At 36.3% G+C, this 20,547-nt stretch overlaps 1 protein-coding gene across 1 annotated transcript in view; it reads left to right on the top strand.

Moving 5' to 3' along the window:
- MYO3A (myosin IIIA) overlaps positions 1–20,547 on the top strand; it is a 203,556-nt gene that overhangs the window by 160,403 nt on the left and 22,606 nt on the right. The window contains exons 28-29 of the mRNA XM_045858071.1: positions 2,933–3,836; positions 5,538–5,682. Coding sequence (XP_045714027.1) covers positions 2,933–3,836; positions 5,538–5,682 — 1,049 coding nt within the window. The remainder of the gene's footprint in view (positions 1–2,932; positions 3,837–5,537; positions 5,683–20,547) is intronic.

Here is a 20,547-nt window from a genome sequence, read left to right as displayed (position 1 = left end):
AGGCATGGAGGAGGGAACCCTGCCTTGTTTGGGAAGGGAAAAATAACTACATTTTTTCTAACTGGTAAAGCTTGAATTGATGGAAAGATGACTAAGTGGTTCTTCGGGGAGATAAAGATCATTCCAGTCCTTTTGTCTTCTTGTCTTTTCTTTCCAAATCTATTGAGATATAATTGACATACAACATTGTACAAATTTAAGGTGTATGGCATGATGACTTCATACATATTATATTGTGGAAGGATTACCATAGGGTCAGTTAACATCTCCATCATCTCAATAATTACAATTGTGTGTGATGAGAACATTTAAGAACTGCTCTCTTAGCAACTTTCAAGTATATAATAGAGCATTAACAGTCACAATGCTGTGTATTAGATCTTTAAAATGTTCATTTTTTTAATTCAGCTTTATTGAGGTATATCTAACATATAAAATTGTAAGATATTTGAAGTATACATCATGATAACTTTATATGTGTATACATTGTGAAAGGACCCCCCATCTACTTATATATAACATATTCGTCACCTCACTTCATTTTCTATTTTTTCTCTACTAGGTGAGAACACTTAAGTTCTACTCTCTTAGAAACATTTAATTACACCCTCCAGCATTATCAACTACAGTCACCATGTTTTACACTTGCTATCTGACTATTCATGTTATAGCTGAAAGTCTGTATCCTTTTACCAACATCTCCTGATTTTCCCCACCTCCTGCCCCTGGCAACCACTTTTCTATTCTCCCTTCCTATGAGTTTGATTTTTTCTTTTTGTAGATTCACATATAAATGATACCATGCAGTATTTGTCTTTCTCTGTTTGGTTTATTTCACTTAGCATAATTCCCTCAAGGTCCATCCATGTCGTCACAGATGGCAGGGTTTCCTTCTTTCTTATGGCTAAATAAAATACTCTATTGTATACATATAACAATCATCCATTGATGGACATTTAGGTTATTTCCATATCTTATCTGTTGTGAATAACACTTCAGTAAACATAGGAGTGCAGATATCTCTTCAAGATAATGGTTTCATTTTCTTTGAATAAATACCTGGAAGAGGTATTACTAGATTATGTGATGGTTCTATTCTTAAATTTTTTAGTAATTTCCATACTGTTTTCCATAGTGGCTATAGAATTTATATTCCCACTAATAGCTCACAAGGTTTTCTTTTCCCCACATCTTCACCAATACTCATCTGTTGTCTGTTTAATAGTAGCCATTTTAACAGGTGTGAGGTGTTATCTGATTGTGGTTTTGATTTGGATTTCCCTGATGATTAATGAAGTTGAGCACCTTTTCGTGTACCTGTTGGCCATTTGCATGTCTTCTTTGAAAAAATTGTCCATTCAGATTTGGCCATTTTTTAATTAGGATGTTTGGGGATTTTTGCTAATGAGTTCTTCATGTTTTTTGGATATTAACCCCTTATCATATATATGATTGGAAAGTATTTTCTCCCATTTGGCAGGTTGCCTTTTCATTGTGTTGATAGCTTCCTTCGCTGTGCAGAAGGTATTTTAGTCCACTATTTGATATTTGCTTTTCCTGCCTGTGCTTTTAGTGTCAGATCCAAAAAATCATTGTCAAGGTTAATGTCAAAGAATGTACCACCTGTTTTCTTCTAGAAGTTTTATGGTTTCAAATCTTACATTCACATCTTTAATCCATTTTGAGTTGATTTTTGTGTACAGCATAACATGGTGTACACAGTTTGAGTATTTAGCATGTGGCTGTTCAGTTTCCCCAGCACTATTTTTGAAAAGACTACCTTATCCACATTTTATATTCTTGGCTTCTTTGTCATAAATTTATTGACCATAAATTCATGTGTTTATTTCCAGGTTGTCTGTTATGTTCCATTGATCTATGTGTTTATTTTATATAAAGACCATACTGTTTTGATTACTACAGCTTTGTAAGATAGTTTTCTCATTTTCTTTCATTAATTGTATTTTGATTATATTTAATATAAGCATTCTGAGGGGAGGGTATTAGCATGGCCATTCATAAAAATTATGGGGTTCTTGATTCCCTACCTAGTTCTCTGATCCCTGGCAGAAAAATGGGGATTCTGTTATGCCTCCTGTACAAGCCTGAGGATACAACAGTTAGCTTCAGAAGTGGCCAGTGAAATTAGGAAAATGGAGTCCCAATAGCTTTCTCCAAGTTTGGCTCAAAGAAAGCCCTTCTTTTCAAATAGTTCCAAAAGACCAAAACTCTCCAATGGCTTCCCAGGGACAAAATGAAAAGTTTGAGGGGGAAGTCCCCAAGTAGCATGTCAAGGTGTCAGGTTATGACTTTTTTTTTCATGGTCAAATTGATCTTGAGAGTTTTGCCCTCACAAAAAAGAAAGTTATAGAAAAGATCTTACCTTCAATTTAAGAGGAAATGATGTTGGAAGGATATTTGTAAAGTAATATGTGAAATTTTTTCCAACATATGATTATGAACTATAACAGGGACATTGTTTTTACTTTAATTTTGTAAGGTATTTCCAGTGACCAATAGATTTAGAACTTATTAAAATTTAGCACATCAGCCTAGTGAACATCCCCTGCTTACTAGTCTTAAATCTAGATACATGTTTCACACCATCTCCTCACTGCAGGTACTCTGGTTTGAAAAGAACATGTTTGAAGTAATTAAATTTCTAAGATTTTGATACTACCCTCAAAAAGTGAAAATATACTACGGTATTTTTCACCCTAAGTTTAAACTAGTCTTACCATTGCTTCAGTAGCCATTACAGTTGTCACTAGAAATAACATTTTGGGATATGATTTGATAAGTTTTTATTTTGATGGGGTTTTTTTCTCTTTTGCTTTTCTTCCAATATTATGTAGCATGTAGCTATTGCCAAAAGAGGCAATAAGCTCTAGTTTAGTATCATATATATTCAGATGCAATATGTTTTACACAGGGAAGCTTTTGTGAAGAAACAGACAGAAAATGCAGCCTCTGCTAATGAAAGGGTCAGTCCAGCTCCAAATAATAAAGGGAGTACATCTATAGTGAAGACTTCTACTTTCAAAGCTGAAGAGGAAGCCACTAACACTGTTGAAAGTAAAAACAGAGGATATCAAACTCAGAAAAAATTGAATAATGTGTATGGGGAAGAGGCTAAGCAAGAATTGTATTTAGTGGGGGATTCTTGGGTGGAAGTAAACCCCAAACACAAGTATATGACAGATGTGGAAGAGAACAGTAAAATAAACAAAGACGAGAAGGAGGACCTTGTGATCCAGAATTACTATCAGAGCTATACAGAGGAAAGGAATTTTGAAGACTCAAAAGCAGCATATCTGGAAAGGAAGGTCATGTCAGAAAGGCCAAGATACCCAGGACTTTGGCTAGCTGAGAATGAAATTAAGCAACCTTCTTTCAAAAAACCTTTGCAACCAAATCTTAGCCCAAGGTCAGTTTATCAAAATGCAGACAGCAAGGAAAAAGAAAAGAATACATCTGTGGTCACCCAGAACACATCTGTGTACAGCCCACAGAGAAGCCACCTGAGGTATGAGATGGCCAAAGAGAGTCAAGTTGAGCCATCAGTGTATGCCCAGGATGAAGAAGATAAAGCAGCAGTGTTCATTCAGAGCAAATACCGGGGCTACAAGAGAAGGCAGCAGTTAAGGAAGGACAGGAGGTCTTCTTTTAAAAATCAAAAGACTGTTTCAACGACGGAAGTAGAAAGAAATACTCACAATTTGTATTCCTATTCCACAAAACATGAGGAATCCTGTAATATCAAGATGAAGAACGATAAAGACTCAAAAGCAATTGCAGAAAAAGAAGCATGTGATTTGGCAATGTTTTCAAAACAGGTATGTAAGTAAACAAATTTATTTACTAGTACAAATCTCTCAGAACTACACAATAACTGAATTAAACCATAGCTCATTTATCTGTTTTTATGAGACCAACCCTTTTAATAAAATCTCTCAAGGCATGTGCTGTCCAAATTGCCATAAATTTTGAAATAATTTTCTATGATAAAATAGTATAAAATATGATAAAAAATAATTTGTTGCAGGGAGACTAGTCATTGGTTTATACAGCTTAAAAATGCTGGCATGAGACAATGTCAGTTTCTATGTATCTGAGATCTTTCCTTATAGTTTTTTTTTTAAGTTTTCTAAATTTTTTAAAGTCTATGCTTTTTTGCCAGAGATCTTGAGACCACATTATCAGGCATGGAAATCAGATGTGTAGCCATACTGAGGCACACATGCAATGAAGCTGAAAGTCTTCATGTTACATCATGACAGTGAGGAACCAAAAAGAAAAATCAGCAAGAAAAACTCCCTCTTGGAGAACATGTCATGCCATTTGTGGGCATGTCTCAGCAGTTTCTGGAAGGGGGCAATCAGTGTTAGGGCTTCTCACAGGTATACATAGAACTCTGAAAACTCAGTACTATGGAGAGACCACAGGGACTGGTTCTGTGAATGCTACTTCCAGCTCCTGCTCTCTCTAGGTGTTTGACCTTAAGAAAATCACTGTGTGTATGGGCACCTTTATTCTCTTTTATAAAGTGAAGATTTTAACTAGATGACTTCTAAAATGTATATTATAAATTAATATGAACTACCAGGGCAGTCAACAGTGTATGAAATCATAGAAGAGGTATCATAATGGTTAGTTCAAAGAAGTATCAGCTAATACTGCCGAGTCCCTAAATTCTGCTTTTTTGTCTGATGGTGGCTGAGCCCATGAGAAAGCACAGTAAACTGCTCTTGGACAGCCCCTGAGTATTGCAGGTGAGGCCCAAACACCTCCTGATTTTAGCTGTTAGTAGGATATACCATTGATTTATTTAGCTAGCCCTTTCCTGCCCCATTTGTTTAAGCAGTCCTTTTTTCCCTTGGTGCATAATTTGTTCACTCTAAATACCAAGTTCAGAGTTAGAACCTTGGCATGACATGCAACTGAAATATTGAGGAGATGTAGAATGACCCAATCATCTACCCAGAGTAGCTGATAAGGCCCTGGGGCAGGTTCATTGCTCCTGAGGGACAAAGATAAAGGCAGGAAAAACAGGATCTCCACATTCAACCTAGAAGGACAGCCTTGTGAACAGAAAGACAGAGGCAGAGAGGCCAGGTGGAAGGAGAGGAGCCAGGAGAGAGGACTCCTGAAGTCAGGCAAAGGAAACCGGAAAGGAAGGAGGCCAGTCAGTCAGCAGAGGAGCACCTCCAGCTAATAGCAGAAAAGCAATTGCAAGAGAATGGTAGGGACAGAAGCCACCTCTCAGGAACCCCAGGAAGGAGCTGATAAAGATAGAATGCTTCATGTAGCATGCCATGATTGCCCATTGTAAATGGAAATGTGATATAGGCACTTAACACAGGGAGTGCCTGTTTGTCAGGTGAGGTCTTTATCAGTCCTGAGGTCAGGGTGTGTCCTGAAAAAGAAGTTCTTGAGCATCCCAGGGACTGCTGATCAGGAATTTGTTAGACACCAGTGTACCTGTGACTCTCTGATTCTTCTCCTTGATTTAATCTGATACCTGACCTTCTTTTTAGATATCAAAGTTATCTGAAGAATATTTCATTCTGCAGAAAAAACTGAATGAAATGATTTTGTCACAGCAACTGAAGCCTCTTTATCTGGGTGTCTATCCTCATAAGCCAATTAATAGACGAGTTTCTTCTCCGCAGTACTTCTCAGGTAAAAAATCAGTAGATAGAACTTACTGAAGGAAAGGCAATGCCAGATACTTCCCTCTATGTGCTTCTTCGTTTCCCACATTTATTCTATGGGAAGTCTGCAGTGACTGTTCAAACTGCCTTGGGAAGAACCTTCATTCCTCTCATTTTTTTATAAGCAGATGTGTACTTTTCATGAATGTTCCACATACTTTCTCTAGCTTTATTCTCCTCCTCTTTCTTGTTTTTTTTTTCTTTTCCCCTTTGTATATCCTTTAACTAGAATTTGGCATATGACACCAGAGGGAATACAAAGGGATGGAGCTGGGGGAACCAAGGCAGGGTACAGTTTTGATAAGAGGAAGCCAGCAAGTAAAATATGTCTATTTCTTTTGTCAATGTCCGCCACTTTGAGTAGAATGTACAAAGTACCAATCTCTGTTTAGATATACAAACCCAGATGCATTATTAAATTTTCTTCCATCAGCCTATATCACACTCTACCCACTTTCCACTAAACTGGCAGGGAATTCAGACTCAGTATTTTTTGGGCCACCTGCTCACCAAGGATGTGCAAAAGGCCCTAGAACCTTACATACTCTAAGAACCTTAGAACCTGTGGTGACCAGTCATTTGCCCACAGTTACTGTTGTGACACCGTTCTCCTAGCTGGCCTTATGATCCCTTCAAGTCAGGAGGCTCTACTGCTCCCATATGCACAAGGGGCACCTGGAAACTGGTGAGTCTGGAGTCGCACCAGAGTCTACATAGGCTGCAGACAACCATCCTCTCTGCAGCCTTATCATCGCCCTCAGGGGCAGCTGCTGACAGATCTGCTGACTGCTCCCTACAAGAATCTGTGTTTATTTTCCTTTGCTCATTCTCCCTTACTTTCTCCAAAGCCCTCCATTCTCTCACCACCCACTCTGGGACACCTGGAAGCACCTCTGCAATGAGTTTGGCTCTGGCCAAACACAGGAAGAGCTGCTAACCTCATACAGCTTCTGCAAAAATCCCTTGGGCAGGAAAATACTAAAATGAGCCTGACTATTTGCCTAACATGGAAGGAAGGAAACTCTTAATGTTTCTATCGATTATCTTGACACATTATTGTCAAGAATTGTGATGCAACTTTAAAAATAAAAGATACATATAAAAGCTTGTCCACAGAGTGGATTTTGGCCCTTTCTACCCCTGCTTCTCTCAGGCACTGGCCCAGAATCTCTTCCTTTAAAGAAGCAGCTTAACAAGTTAAGAGTCCAGAGACCCAATAGTTCAACTGCTACCCATGCCCAGATGGGGGCAGAGGGGGAGGCAGAGGCTCCAGCTTCCCTCTAGGTTGTGGATGTGGCAACCATGGTAAATGTGGGCAGTGAGGCGCTGGTCACATAGGGAAAACAAGGGCAGCCAGGTAGTGTGCCCTGTGTAAGCAGCTCAGCCCAGTCCTCAGTGGGAAAGGGGGATGTGAGGAAAGCTACTGATGTTTTGCTATAACGTGTATTTCTGAACATCTCAGGGACTTATGTGTGTTTAATAAAAATTGTGTACAGGGTCTGGCAGAAGTAATGCCTGCCTGAGTGTGCAGGATAGGGTAATAACATGGGTGTAATAAATTATAGTTTTAGTTTGGACATTTCACCTAAAATGCCATATGGTGTGCTTGAGTGTGATGTTGTTATGTTACAGAATTACATGCTTATGATTTTGTAATAAACAAGGAGCATTATTTGTGCCAGACCCTGTATATTGAAGACAACATGATGATTTGATTCAATACACACAGTGAAATGATTACTACAGTCAAGCTGATTAACATGTCTTCTCACAGTTACCCTTTTATGTGTGTGTGATGAAAGCATCTGAAACCTACTCTCTTAGCAAATTTCCAGTATTCAATATAGGAGATTAACTTGGTCATCAGGCTGTACGTTAGATCTCTAGATTTATTCATCCTATCTAACTGCAACCTGGTAGCCTTTGACCAACATGTCATTTCCTCTACCTGCTCACCCCTCATAACCATTATTCTGCTCTGCTTCTATGTATTTGATTTTTTAGATGCTAAATGTAAGTGAGATAATGCTGCTTTTTTCTTTCTCTGTCTGGCTTATTTCACTCAGCATAATGTCTTCCATTTTCATCCATGTTGTCACAATGACAGAATTTCCTTCTTTCTCATGGCCAAACAACATTTCAGTCTTTATGCATTTATCTGTTGACAGGCACAGGTTGTTTCCACATTTTGGCTACTGTAAATAATGCTGCAATGAACACAGGTACCTCTCTAAAGTATTGGTTTCCTTTCCTTTAAATATAGACCCAGAAGAGGGATTGAAAGATCAGGTGGTTCTATTTTCAGTTTCTCGCGGAACCTCCACATTTTCCTTAATGCCTGCCCCAACTTACATTTCTACCAACAGTGTGCAACAGTTCCCTTTTGTCTACATCCTGCCAGCATTTTTTCTCATTTTTGAGAAAATTTTTTTGATAGTAGATCCTAACAGATGTGAGGTGATTCACTGCAATTTTGATATCATTCCCCTAATGATTAGTGATATTGAGCATTATTTCATGTAGTATTGGCCATTTATATGTTATCTTTGGGAAAATGTTGAGTCAGATCACTCACCAATTTTTTAATCAAGTTGCTAGTTTTTTGGTTGTTTTGCTTTTTTTTGCTATTGAATTGTAGGAGTTCCTTATACATTTTAGATACTAGCCATTTATCTGATATATGACTTACAAATATTTTCTCACATTCTATATGTTCCCTTTTTATTCTGTTGATGGTTTTCTTTAGTGTGCAGAAGCTCTTTAGTTTGATATAGTCCTACTTGTTGATTTTTGCTTTTGTTGCCTGAGCTTTTGAGTTATATCCAAAAAATCATTGCCAAGGCCAATGTCAAGGAGTTTTTCCCTATGTTTCCTTCTAGGATTTGTATGGTTTCAGTCCTTATGTTTAATCCATTAGTTTGCATTCTTCAATGTGCCAATTTTTAAATGAACCTAAAAGGAATATCAGAACAAGTTTTTAGCTTACCTGGAAAGAGTTGTAATTCAGTTACTTTTTTTTAACTCTTCAGGTTAGAGAGAGAACTCTTTGTTCCATGTACATGTAGAAAGGTCACATAATGTACTACACTTTTCTGAGGTTAAATTGGCAAACACCTGAATTGTTCTGTGTCCCTGAGAGTAGCAGAGGAGGTGCCTGAGTGAGGGCCTGAAGTAGCCTGAAGACACAGAGAGATCTGGATGGACCTGACAATCCAGAACTAAGCTAAGGAGTAAGGGAAAACATTGGGAGATGTAATAGATGCCATTGATGAGACTAGTTACTCTCAACAGATGCTGATGGAAAGCCAAGAGTAGCTTCAGAACGGGCAGCTGATCTCCATTAATGCCATGAAGCTGCAAAAGTCCCCCACCCACTTCCAACTTAGATGTGGAATAAAAGAGGAGGGAAAAAAATAGGAAGGTTAGAAACCTAGAATTTACTGAGAAGACACCAAGAAAATTGACAGTCACTGTGTTAACTAGGATTCATTAAAAATAATGTAATGCTAGAAAATAAAATGAGCACTAAGAGGTGGGAATTGAGTCTAGTTTTAGAAAAATGGAATTACATCTGAATTGTGAAATTTTAACCCTGCCCTAGACAACTACATTTTTGAAAGATCATTCTGATTGCATTGTATTGAATATAAATGAATATAATTTTATGGCTTTTAAAGAAGCATGGAAAAGCCAGCAAGAGATGATGGTGGTTTGGACAAAGTGATAGCTGAGAAGGTGAATAGTTTCAAGTAACTGTTAGTGTAGACGACCTGCCAGGTAGGCAGGTGGACATGCTGAAGGCATGAGTAAATGAGATCATTCAGGAAGACCATGTACAGTGAGAAGAAGAGAACCCAGAGTAAGAATTTGGACATATACAGGTCAGGTAGAGAGGAACCAGCAAAGAAGAGCAACAGGAGAGGTGGGGAGAATGCGGGGAGCCTAGTACCTCAGAAGCCATGAGGACAGGCTTTTAAGATCTACAGAATGATGCTGGCAGAGCAGTAAGAAGAGAACTATGAAATATACATTGACTTTCTATGTACTAACAATTACTAAATTCCCCAGAGATTTTTAAATATTAGAATAGTTACGAATTGAAAGGGGGGATGGATGCAAATATTATTGTGCTGTTTCTATGGAGATTCACTCCTGATATTTACTAGGCTTTGCCATTGAATATAGTCTATATTCATATATTTTAATGATCTCTGCAACTGTTTCTTAAAATTTCTTGAATATTTTATAAAAGTTTATGGTAAAATATTGTTGAAATAATTCGAGCTAAGGTCATAAATTGAGTCAGATCTTGCTTAGTCAATATTTAACCCCTGAAATGGTTCCAGATCCATTATTGTATCTTTGAATGTGCTTGTTTTATCTCACCACTGGCCAACTCCATCCTACATTTTTAGACTCTGGTTTCCTTTATAGGGCAGTCTAGGTTTGCCAGTCTCCTAACCACATTTAAACCAAGAATTCCCACCACCCACTTCCTATTCCTCTGTACCTAGCGATTTTCCTAGCTATCTTTATACACCTATAGATGTCGCACACATCACACAGGCATTCGGGTGCACACTTCTTGAAGGGAGTAGGTTATCAGTACCACAGTCTGCATGTACTTATCCTCAAAGTGAATTCATGTAGATTAGTTTAGTCTTCTTCAAAAAGACTTTCAACTCTCTGTAAGCAGGATCATGTCATATACTATGTATTCATTTTTTAACCCTAACACATTTATTCATCATACAGTAGACATTCAATAAGTGCTTATTAATTGGCTAGAAAACTGATTAATTTCCTTCAAGATTTATAGTGGAGCAAAGTATAGCACCTCGTGGAGTGAAGATAGGAAAGTTTGGTTTTTATTCAAACAAAAATTGTAACATTGCATTCTTTAAATATTCATTTATTTTCATATGTTGCCTGCTTTAAAACTCCTTCTGGTAAAAAAGATAAGTTCTCATAGTATATAGAAGTCCAGTGTCCTTAGATCATGAGAATTGCTAAACACTGAATTTGGAACCTTGAAGTACAAGCAGCTGCCCTCACCTAGAGAGGTGATAACCCAAACCTGTCAGCTCAGGTTCCACAGGCCACCCTGCAGTACTGTCCTTCAGGGCAAACCCTACCTCCCCATGAAAATTTTTACCTGGAAAGCCAAAATCAAGCTTATTTATAAATAACTCTATAATTTAAAAAAGCCAAAGAGACACCTGAAATAGTAATTACCTTATGCTTCTCAAAAAATCTACAGATGTCTTCAAATAATTGCTGCTCCCAACTCTGTTGTAAGAACTGAATAAGCCTTAGCTAGCTTATGTAAAGTGGCCCATTAAAGCTGCTTACCCACTTTAAAGAAAGCCCTAGAAAACATGGAAAATAAGTGAGGATAGTTAAATTTTGCAAATTTAAACAAGCTGTAGCCTTATTTCATAAAGTTTCTCTTTCTGTGAGATATGTTTAAAAGTGCAAAAGTGACAAGAGTAAAATAATATGCAAATTATGAAATTTAAAAATAAAATAATTGAAGTACATGAACAACTTATATTTTTCTTTTGATAATAATTGTTATAATTAAAACTGATAGGAGCTAACTGCACCTGCATTTTCTTTTTTTAATTAAATTTATTGGGGTAACATTATTTAATAGAGGCACCTACATTTTTGTTGAAAGAAATACATGAATAGGCTATATTTTACTAGAGCATGGTCATTTGATTATAGATCCTAGTAACTGCTGTTGTATTTATAAGTAAACAATGACATTGCATTATTTCTACATGAATGGTGTGCAGAGTTTGGGGGATGTTTTCTTCTTAATTATGGTACACCTGGCAATTTGTGTTGACAATTGTGAAGAGAAGAAAAAGATTAATTGTAAGACAAATAAACCCTGGTAACACAAAAACATGTTCTCCTTCTCTCCTTTTACAAAGAAACTATAACTATCCAACAAGCTGCAATTTTTAAATAGGTTGCAAAGTTAACAAATAAGAATGCAATTATAATTCTATGCTTCATTTACATAATATCATCAGTAAATTCAACACTAAATCAAAGTAGTCCTTTGCCAGGCACACATACAGTAGTTATAATGAAAATGCTTTTATGTTCCTTTCAGAGTAAATGTCAGGGGAAAAATAGCAATTTTCCATTTATTTCTAAATATTTATGACATTTAGATTCATGCAATAACTCTAGTATTTTCCATTATTGTGGTGCAGCTTTGATTCAATTTATTTTTTAGGTATGCCTATCATTTTACCATTGTAATGCTAGCACCTAGAAATGTGTTTTGCAAACTAAGAAGATATTTCCACATGTATCAACAAACATACATACATTTATGTGAAGGCCAGGCAGCTCAATTAATGTCAGGTTATATATTTTATATGAATATAATTTCTTTCATTAAGAGTAAAAAGTAAAAAGATTATAGAAGTTATATTGTTTCCCACCCAACATACCTCTTCTTATCTTCTTAAGTTATTTGCTATTCTTCCTCTTTTATAAGAAGTAATACTAATTCCCCAAAACTCTTAAAAACAACCTTGATTATCCAAAAAGAAATTATTTTATTTACAACCATACAATTTAGTGAGAATCATTTATCTCTAGTATTTTAATTATACTAAATAATAATTATTTAAAGCATTTTGCCATATATAAGTTTACACTAGAAGTATGCATTTCTGGGGAGTGCACTGAATTCATTCAGGCAAAATACTTGACCTAGCAACCTTAGATAGAAAGAGCTAAATTTCTTGCATTCAAATTATTTCTCCTCATTCCATACTGTTTATCTACTTTGAACTACAAAGGATGTGGAGCTAACATGAAAACAGAAAAGTCATAAACAATATACTCCCCCCATCTTCCCATTAATTTTTTATTATAATGCACAAAAAGACCAATAATATCATCAGCACTGGGAACTGAGATTTTTCTTTATATGTTTTGAAATTATATTACTTACATGAGATCAATTCAAAGAGAAATTACATAGTCTATTTAATAAAATGACATAAACAACAGGTAAATTCACATATAATACATTTATAATTTCATATTACATAAAGGAAATGCCTTCTTTTAAGTTCTAGTATGTTTTTATAAATTGTTCTTATAACTAGACATATTGGGCTAGTCCACAAACTCCCAAGAATAATAATTGAACTAGATTACATTTTCTGACTTTGATGCAATTGAGATAAATGTGAAAGACAAATCTGCATATTAAAAATCAATGGGATGGTCTGAAGTGAAGGAATTAAAATTACAGTTATAAATTATTTCAAAATAATAAAAATGAAAATAGCCACATTAAAAACTTTGAATGACATGGAGCCATATTGGTATTCATAGGAAAATTTAAATCATTAAATGTTTCATTAATTAACTGAAAGAAAGTAATTTTAAAAGTTTGTAATTTAAGCAATTTTTTTAAAAGGAGAACAAATATCATTCAACCACAGGGAAACCAGAAAAAAGAAATAATTATAAAAAGACAGAAATGCACTGGGAGATCCAAGATGGCAACAAGTTACACTCACCTCCCAGGACCAGACTGGAATTACAACTAAATTATAGAACAATCATCCTGAATTTAGTTGGTTAACTGAAAACTAGCTAAGAGAAGTCTTATAACCAAGGATTTACAGACGCCACATTGAGACTGGTAGGAAAGATAGCGACATGAAAAGGGCTGGCCTTGCTCCCACAGGTGGTAGATGAGATTCTATAGGGATATCTCAGCTGTGGGTGGGGGGGGGTCTCCCTGAGAGGCATGGGGTCTCAATCCCAAGGTGGCCCACCCACCCAGAGCACCAGAGTAGGAAAGAGGCAACAACATAACATCAGGCTATGAAAATCAGCAGGGATTCTGTCCATCAGGGAGAGAGTTCACTAAAGACACAGGTGCCTTATTAAATGGCCAGCACACAAAATTTCATTAGCAGCTACTCACCCTGGGATTTGGTGGAGGGAGAGCAGACTAGACTAGAGTCATGTGAGGAGAGTCTGGGGTTTTTAGCTCTAGGAAGAGAGCTGATGGTACAGCTCAGAGTCAGTCACTGGAATCATTTGACATTGGCCTGCACCAGAATCCCAGAACCAACATATGCAGTGGACAGCTTCAGACAACAGCAGAGCAGAATCCAATGCTTCACAAGTGTCATATCCAAAGGGAGATCTTGGCAGGCACCAGACCCTGCTAAGGTGAATTCTGCATCATGTAATCAGCACATACACATCAGCTTGCCCAGGATGGGGCTAAACTTCACTGTCAGCCAGCCTGAGAGTCAATCCCAGGCATAAATGGGCTAATAGCAGTGAAGACTCAAGTACATCAGGAAAGCCCACATAATCCACACAAGAAACATTCCTGGAACACCTAGCACAAGTGATCAAGAATACTACACCACCGGACCCCACAGGACACCTATTGCATACGGCCAACCTACCAAAACTGGGAGTCATACCACAACTACCTGATACCTAGAAACAAACACAAAGAGGCAGCCAAAATGGGGAGACAAAGAAACATTCCCCCAATGAAAAAACTAGTGAAATTTCCAGAAAAAGCTAAATGAAATGGAAGCAAGCAATCCACCAGATACAGAGTTCAAAACAGTGGTTATAAGGATGGTCAAGGAACTTAGCAAGAAGTACAACAGCAGGAAAAATGACATGGAAGCCATAAAAAAAAACAGTCAGAAACAAAGAATACATCTGAAGTGAAGAATACCATGAAAGGAAGAAACAGTAGGTTGGATGAAGCAGATTGAATAACTGATTTGGAAGACAAGCTAGAAAAAAAACACCTAATCATAGCAATAAAAAGAAAAAGAATTTTAAAAATGAGGATAGATTAAGGAACCTTTGGAACAATATGAAATGTAACAATATCCACATCATGGAAGTGCAATAAGAAGAAGCAAGAAACCAAAAGATTGACAACCTGTTTATAGAAATAATGACCAAAAGCTTCCTAACCTGGTGAAAGAATAAGACACACAAATCCAGGAAGAGCAGAGAGTCCCAAACAAGATGAACCCAAAGAGGCCCATGCCAGGACACATCATAATTAAAATGCCAAAGGTTAAAGACAAAAAGAGAATTTTAAAAGCTCCCATAAGACTTACAGCTGATTTTTAACAGAAATACTTTAAGCCATAAGGGAATGGCATGAAATATGCAAAGTGATGAAGGCAAGGACCTACAATCCAGACTACTTTTCCCAACAAGGATATCATTTAAAATTAAAGAAGAAATAAAGAGTTTCCCAGACAAGAAAGAGCTAAAGGAGTTTGTTACTGCCAAACCAGTATTACAAGAAATGTTAAAGGGCCTTCTTTAAGAAGGAAAAGGAGGAAGAGCAGAAGGAAAAGGAAGTGTAGGGGGAGGAGGAGGAGGAAAACAGGAAAGTAGTTAAAAGAATAAAATGGCAATAAACATGTACCTATCAATAATCACTTAAAAATTAAATGGCTTAAATGCTCCAATCAAAAGACATAGGATAGCTGAATGGGTAAGAAAACAAGACCCATGCATATATTGTCTACCAGAGACCCACCTCAGAATGAAAGAAATTAAAGACATGGAAAAAGATACTTCATACCAATGGAAAGGGGGAGGCTAGAATGGCAATATTTATATCTGATATAAACAAAGGATATAGTACAAGACAAAGAAGGACACTACATAATGATAAAGGGAGCAACGTTCCAAAACAGTGGCCTAAAATGACACACTGGATCAGATGGATTTAACTGATTTCTTCAGAGAATTTCATCCCAAAGCAGCAGCATACACATTCTTTTCAAGTGCATATGGAACATTTTCTAGAATAGACTACATGTTAGGACACAAAACAATAAATTCTCAATAAATTTAAGAACATTGAAATCATATCAAGCATTTTCTGACCAATAATGTGTGAAACTAGAACTCAATCACGAGAAAAAAACTGAAAGACACACAAAGATGTGGAGGCTAAAAACATCTTACTAAATGATGAATGGATTAGCAATGAGATCAAAGAAGAAATCAAAAACTGCTTTAAGCTCTGGCTGGTGTGGCTCAGTTGGATGGAGCATTGCCCTATACCCAAAGGGTCACAGGTTCAATTCCCAGTCAGAGCACATGCTTAGGTTGTGGGTTCAGTCCTCACTCAGGGCACATGCAATAAGCAACCATTCCATGTTTCTCTCTCACATCAATGTTTCTCTCCCTTTCTCTCTACCTCCCTTCCCCTCTCTCTACAAATCAATGAATATGTCCTAAAGTGAAGATTTTTTAAAAAAAGAAAGAAAAGATGCCTTAAAAGAAATGAAAATAAGAACACAACAAGCCAAAATCTGTAGGACACAGGAAAAGCAGTCCTAAGAGAGAAACTCATAGTACTACAAGCCTATTTCAAGGAACAAGAAAAATCTCAACTAAACAATCTACATTCAAAGGAACTGGAAAAATAACAACAAACAGAGCCCAAAGTGAGTATAAGAAAGGAAATAATAAAAATTAAAAAGGAGATAAACAAAACAGAATCTAAAAAAATGCAAAAGATCAGTGAAACCAAAAGCTGGTTCTTTGAAAAAATAAACAAAATTGACAAACCTTTAACCAGACTCATCAAAAAAAAAGGGGGGGGGGGGCAGGACTCAGATAAATAAAATCAGAAATGAAAGAGGAAAAGTAACAACTGATACAAAAGAAATACAAAAGATTGTAAGAAAATATTACAAATAACTATATGCCAACAAACTGGACAGCCTGGACAAAATGGATAAATTCTTAGAAACATACAGTCTTCCAAAACTGAACCTTGAAGACTCAGATTCTGAATAGATCGTTTGCAACTAGTGGAAGTGAAGTAGTAATCAAAAAATTCCCAACAAACAAAAAGTCCTGGACAAGATGGCTTCACATATAAGTTTTACCAAACATTCAAAAAAGAAATAACACCTATCCTTCTCAAGCTATTTCAAAAAAATTCAAGAGGAGAGAAGACTCCAAGCTCATTTTATGAGGCCAACATTATCCTAATTCCAAAACCAGATAAAAACACTACATGTCCTGGCTGGTGTGGTTCAGTAGATTGAGTGCCAGACTGCAAATCAAAGGGTCCTGGTTTGATTCCCAGTCTAGGGCACAAGCCTGGGTTGTAGGCCAGATCCCCAGTAGAGGGTGCATGAGAGGCAACCACACATTGAATTTTCTCTCCCCCTCTTTCTCCTTCCTTTCCCCTCTCTAAAAGTAAATACATAAATAAAAAATGTAAAGATGCTACAGAGAAAGAAAATTACAGACCAATATTCCTGATCAGCATAGATTCTAAAATCCTCAACATTAACAAAGAGGATCTAGCAATACATTAAAAAGATAATACACCATGATCAAGTGGGACTTATTTCAGGGATGCAAAGTCGGTACATATCCACAAATCAAAAAGTGTGATACACCACATAAACAAAATGAAAGATAAAAGCCACATGATCATATAATAGATGCTAAAAAAGCATTTGATAAAATCCAGCTCCATTTATGATAAAAATTCTAAGCAAAGTGGGAATAGAGTGAACATACCTCAACATAATAAAAGCCATATATGGCAAACCCACAGGCAACATCATATTCAATCAGTAAAAGCTACAAGCATTTCCCTTAAGATTGGGAACCTGACAGGGATGTTTGCTTTTACCACTTTTATTCAACATAGTATTGGAAGTCCTACCCATAGCAATCAGACAAGAAGAAGAAATAAAAGGCATCCAAATTGGAAAGGAAGAAGTAAAACTGGTCTTATTTGCAGATGACATGAAACTATATAGAGAATGCTGAAGATGCCACCAAAGAACTACTAGAAGTGATACATGAATTTACTGAAGTAACAGGATACAATACAAATACCCATAAATCAGTTGCATTTTATACACCAATAATGAACTATCAGAAAGGGAAACTAAGAAAACAATCCCATTCACAATTTCTTCAAAAAGATTAAAATACCTAGGAATAAATTTAACCAAGAAGGTAAAAGTCCTGTACTCAAAAAACTGCAGAACACTGAGTAATTCAGTAAGATACAAATAAGTGGAAGCATATACCATGTTCATAGTTGGGAAGAATTAAGATCATTAAAATGTCCATAGTACCAAGGCAGTATACAGATTCAATGCAATTCCTATCAATATACTAACGGTGTATTTCACAGAACTAGAACAAATATTCCAAAATGTTATATAGAACTACAAAAGACCCCAAATAGTTACAGCAATCTTGAGAAAGAACAACAGAGTTGGAGGAATCATGCTACCTGATACCAAACTATAAAGCCATAGTAATCAAAACAGCATGGTACTGGCATAAAGACAGACATATAGATCAATGGAATTGAATAGAGAGCCCAGAAATAAACCCATGCCTTCCTAGTCAGTTAATATTTGACAAAGGAGGCAAAAACATACAGTGGGGTACAGATAGTTGATTCAATAAATGGCATTGGGAAAACTGGATGGATACAGGCAAAAAATTAAACTATACCACCTTCTTCCACCACATATGAGTATAAACTCAAAATTGATTAAAGAACTAAACATTAGACTCAGAACCATAAAAATGCTAGAAGAAAATATAAGCAGTAAAATCTTGTAGCAATTTTTTTCTGATACATCTCCTTGGACAAGGGAAATTTTTAAAAAATTGGAATACATCAAACTAAAAAGTTTTTGCACAGCAAAGGAAACCATCAACAAAATTAAAAGACAATCCACTGAATGGGAGAATATATTCGACAGTGATACATCAGATGAGGGGTTAATATCCAAAATTTATGAAGAACTCAACACCAAAAAAGCAAACAATCCAATTAAAAATTGGACAAAAGACCTGAATAGACACTTCTCCAAAGAGTACATACAGAGGGCCAATAGACATATGAAAATATGCTCAACTCCACCAGTCATTAGAGAAGTGCAAATTAAAACCACAGTGTAATATTACTTCACAACTGTCAGATGATTATCATTAATAAATCAACAAACAGAAAGTGTTGGCAAGGATGTGGAGAAAAAGGAGCCGTCATGCACTGTTGGCGGGAATGCAGACTGGCACAGCCACTGTGGAAAACAATATGGAATTCCCTCAAAAAATGAAAAATGGAGCTGCCTATGACCCAGTGATCCCACTTATGGGAACATTTTTGAAGAAACCTGAAACACTAATTCAAAGGAATATGTGTATTTCACTATGTTCATTGCAGCATTATTTACAATAGTCAAAATTTGTAAGTCACCCAAGTGCCCATCAAATGAGTGGATTAAAAAAAATGTGGTACATCACACAATGGAATACTACTCAGGCATAAAAGAAGGAAATCTTACCTTTTGCAACAGCATAGATGGATTTGGAGAGCATTATGCTAAGTGAAATATGTCAGTCAGACAAAGACAAATACAGGATTTCACTTCTTTGTGGAATCTTGAACAAAGTAAGCTAACAAACAAAATAGAAACATTATCATAGATAAAGAGAACTAACTTACAGCTGTCAGAGGGGAGGGGTGTCAGGAGGCTGGGTGAAGTAGGTGAAGGGATTAAGGAAAAAACAAAACTCATTGTCACAGACAGCAGTACAGTGATTACCAGAGGGAAAGGGGGTGTGGGAGCAGGTAAAATAGAGTAAAGGGAGGATAAATGGTGATGGAAGGAGACCTGACTTGGGTGAGTCACAATACAATACAACACACAATATAATATACAGAAGATGTACTATAAAATTGCACACTTGAAACTTATAATTTTATTAACCAATGTCACCCCAATAAATTCAATAAAATGTTGTAAAAGAAATACACCAAAGATCTAAATAAAGCTAAGATAATTTTTAATAAAACAACAAAATAAACAAATTTATGACCAATTAATAAAAAAAGAAGCTCCCAGCCCTGGTTGCAGGTTCGATTTCCATTCAAGGCACATGCTTAGGTTGAAGCTTAGGTCCCCAATTGGGATGTACAAGAGGCAACTGATTGATATTTCTCTCTCACATATCGATGTTTCTCTCCCTCTCTTCTCTCTCTCCCTTCTCCTCTCTCTAAAATCAATAAGCATGTTCTCAAGTGAGAGGATTAAAAAAGAAGTCCCCTCAAAATTAGGAAAAAACAAGATTATAACAACTATAGTTGATAATACTAAAATCTTGGCATGCTATAAATGTAATCAACTTTACCAAGACAGTTTGGGCCTGACATATTTTTAAGAATAAACTAGTCAATGTGACATTATGTCTGTCAAAGAATTACTTTCAAAAGAAGGTTCCAAGGACTCAATGTTTTAGGCAATTGCATTCAAAGTTTATGAAACAAATAATTCCAATACTATATAATCTGAGAAAAAAATATAGAAAGTTACATATTTTATGATAGTCATGTATCCTCAAACCAAAGCATGACAAACAACTTTTTAGAAAGAAAGAGAGGTAGGGAGGAAGGAGAGAAAAAAAAGAGAGAGGGGAGGGATGGAAGGGAGGAAGAAAGCAAGAAGGAAACCCAGGAATCAATCTCAGAAATTTAGAGGTTGAACTCATAAGTACAGTACTAGGTAATTGCAATATTACATTAAAAGACTGTCCATGTAAAACATTAATGTAACACAATATCAAAAAGTCAAAGGAAAAATATCACCTTGATAAATGCTGAAACACTTTTCAATAAAATCCAACTACCATTCCTGATGAGAAACAAAGCTCTTACTAAATTAGAAATACAAGGAGATTCGTTAGCAAAATGAAGAATGTTATTTTGTGAACAAGCAGTCTGTGTCATAAT

Source organism: Phyllostomus hastatus, unplaced genomic scaffold (assembly GCF_019186645.2).
Source record: "Phyllostomus hastatus isolate PE091 unplaced genomic scaffold, TTU_PhHast_1.1 phas_scaffold_1674, whole genome shotgun sequence".
Lineage (NCBI taxonomy): Eukaryota > Metazoa > Chordata > Mammalia > Chiroptera > Phyllostomidae > Phyllostomus > Phyllostomus hastatus.
This window is presented reverse-complemented; position numbering and strand designations above follow the sequence as displayed.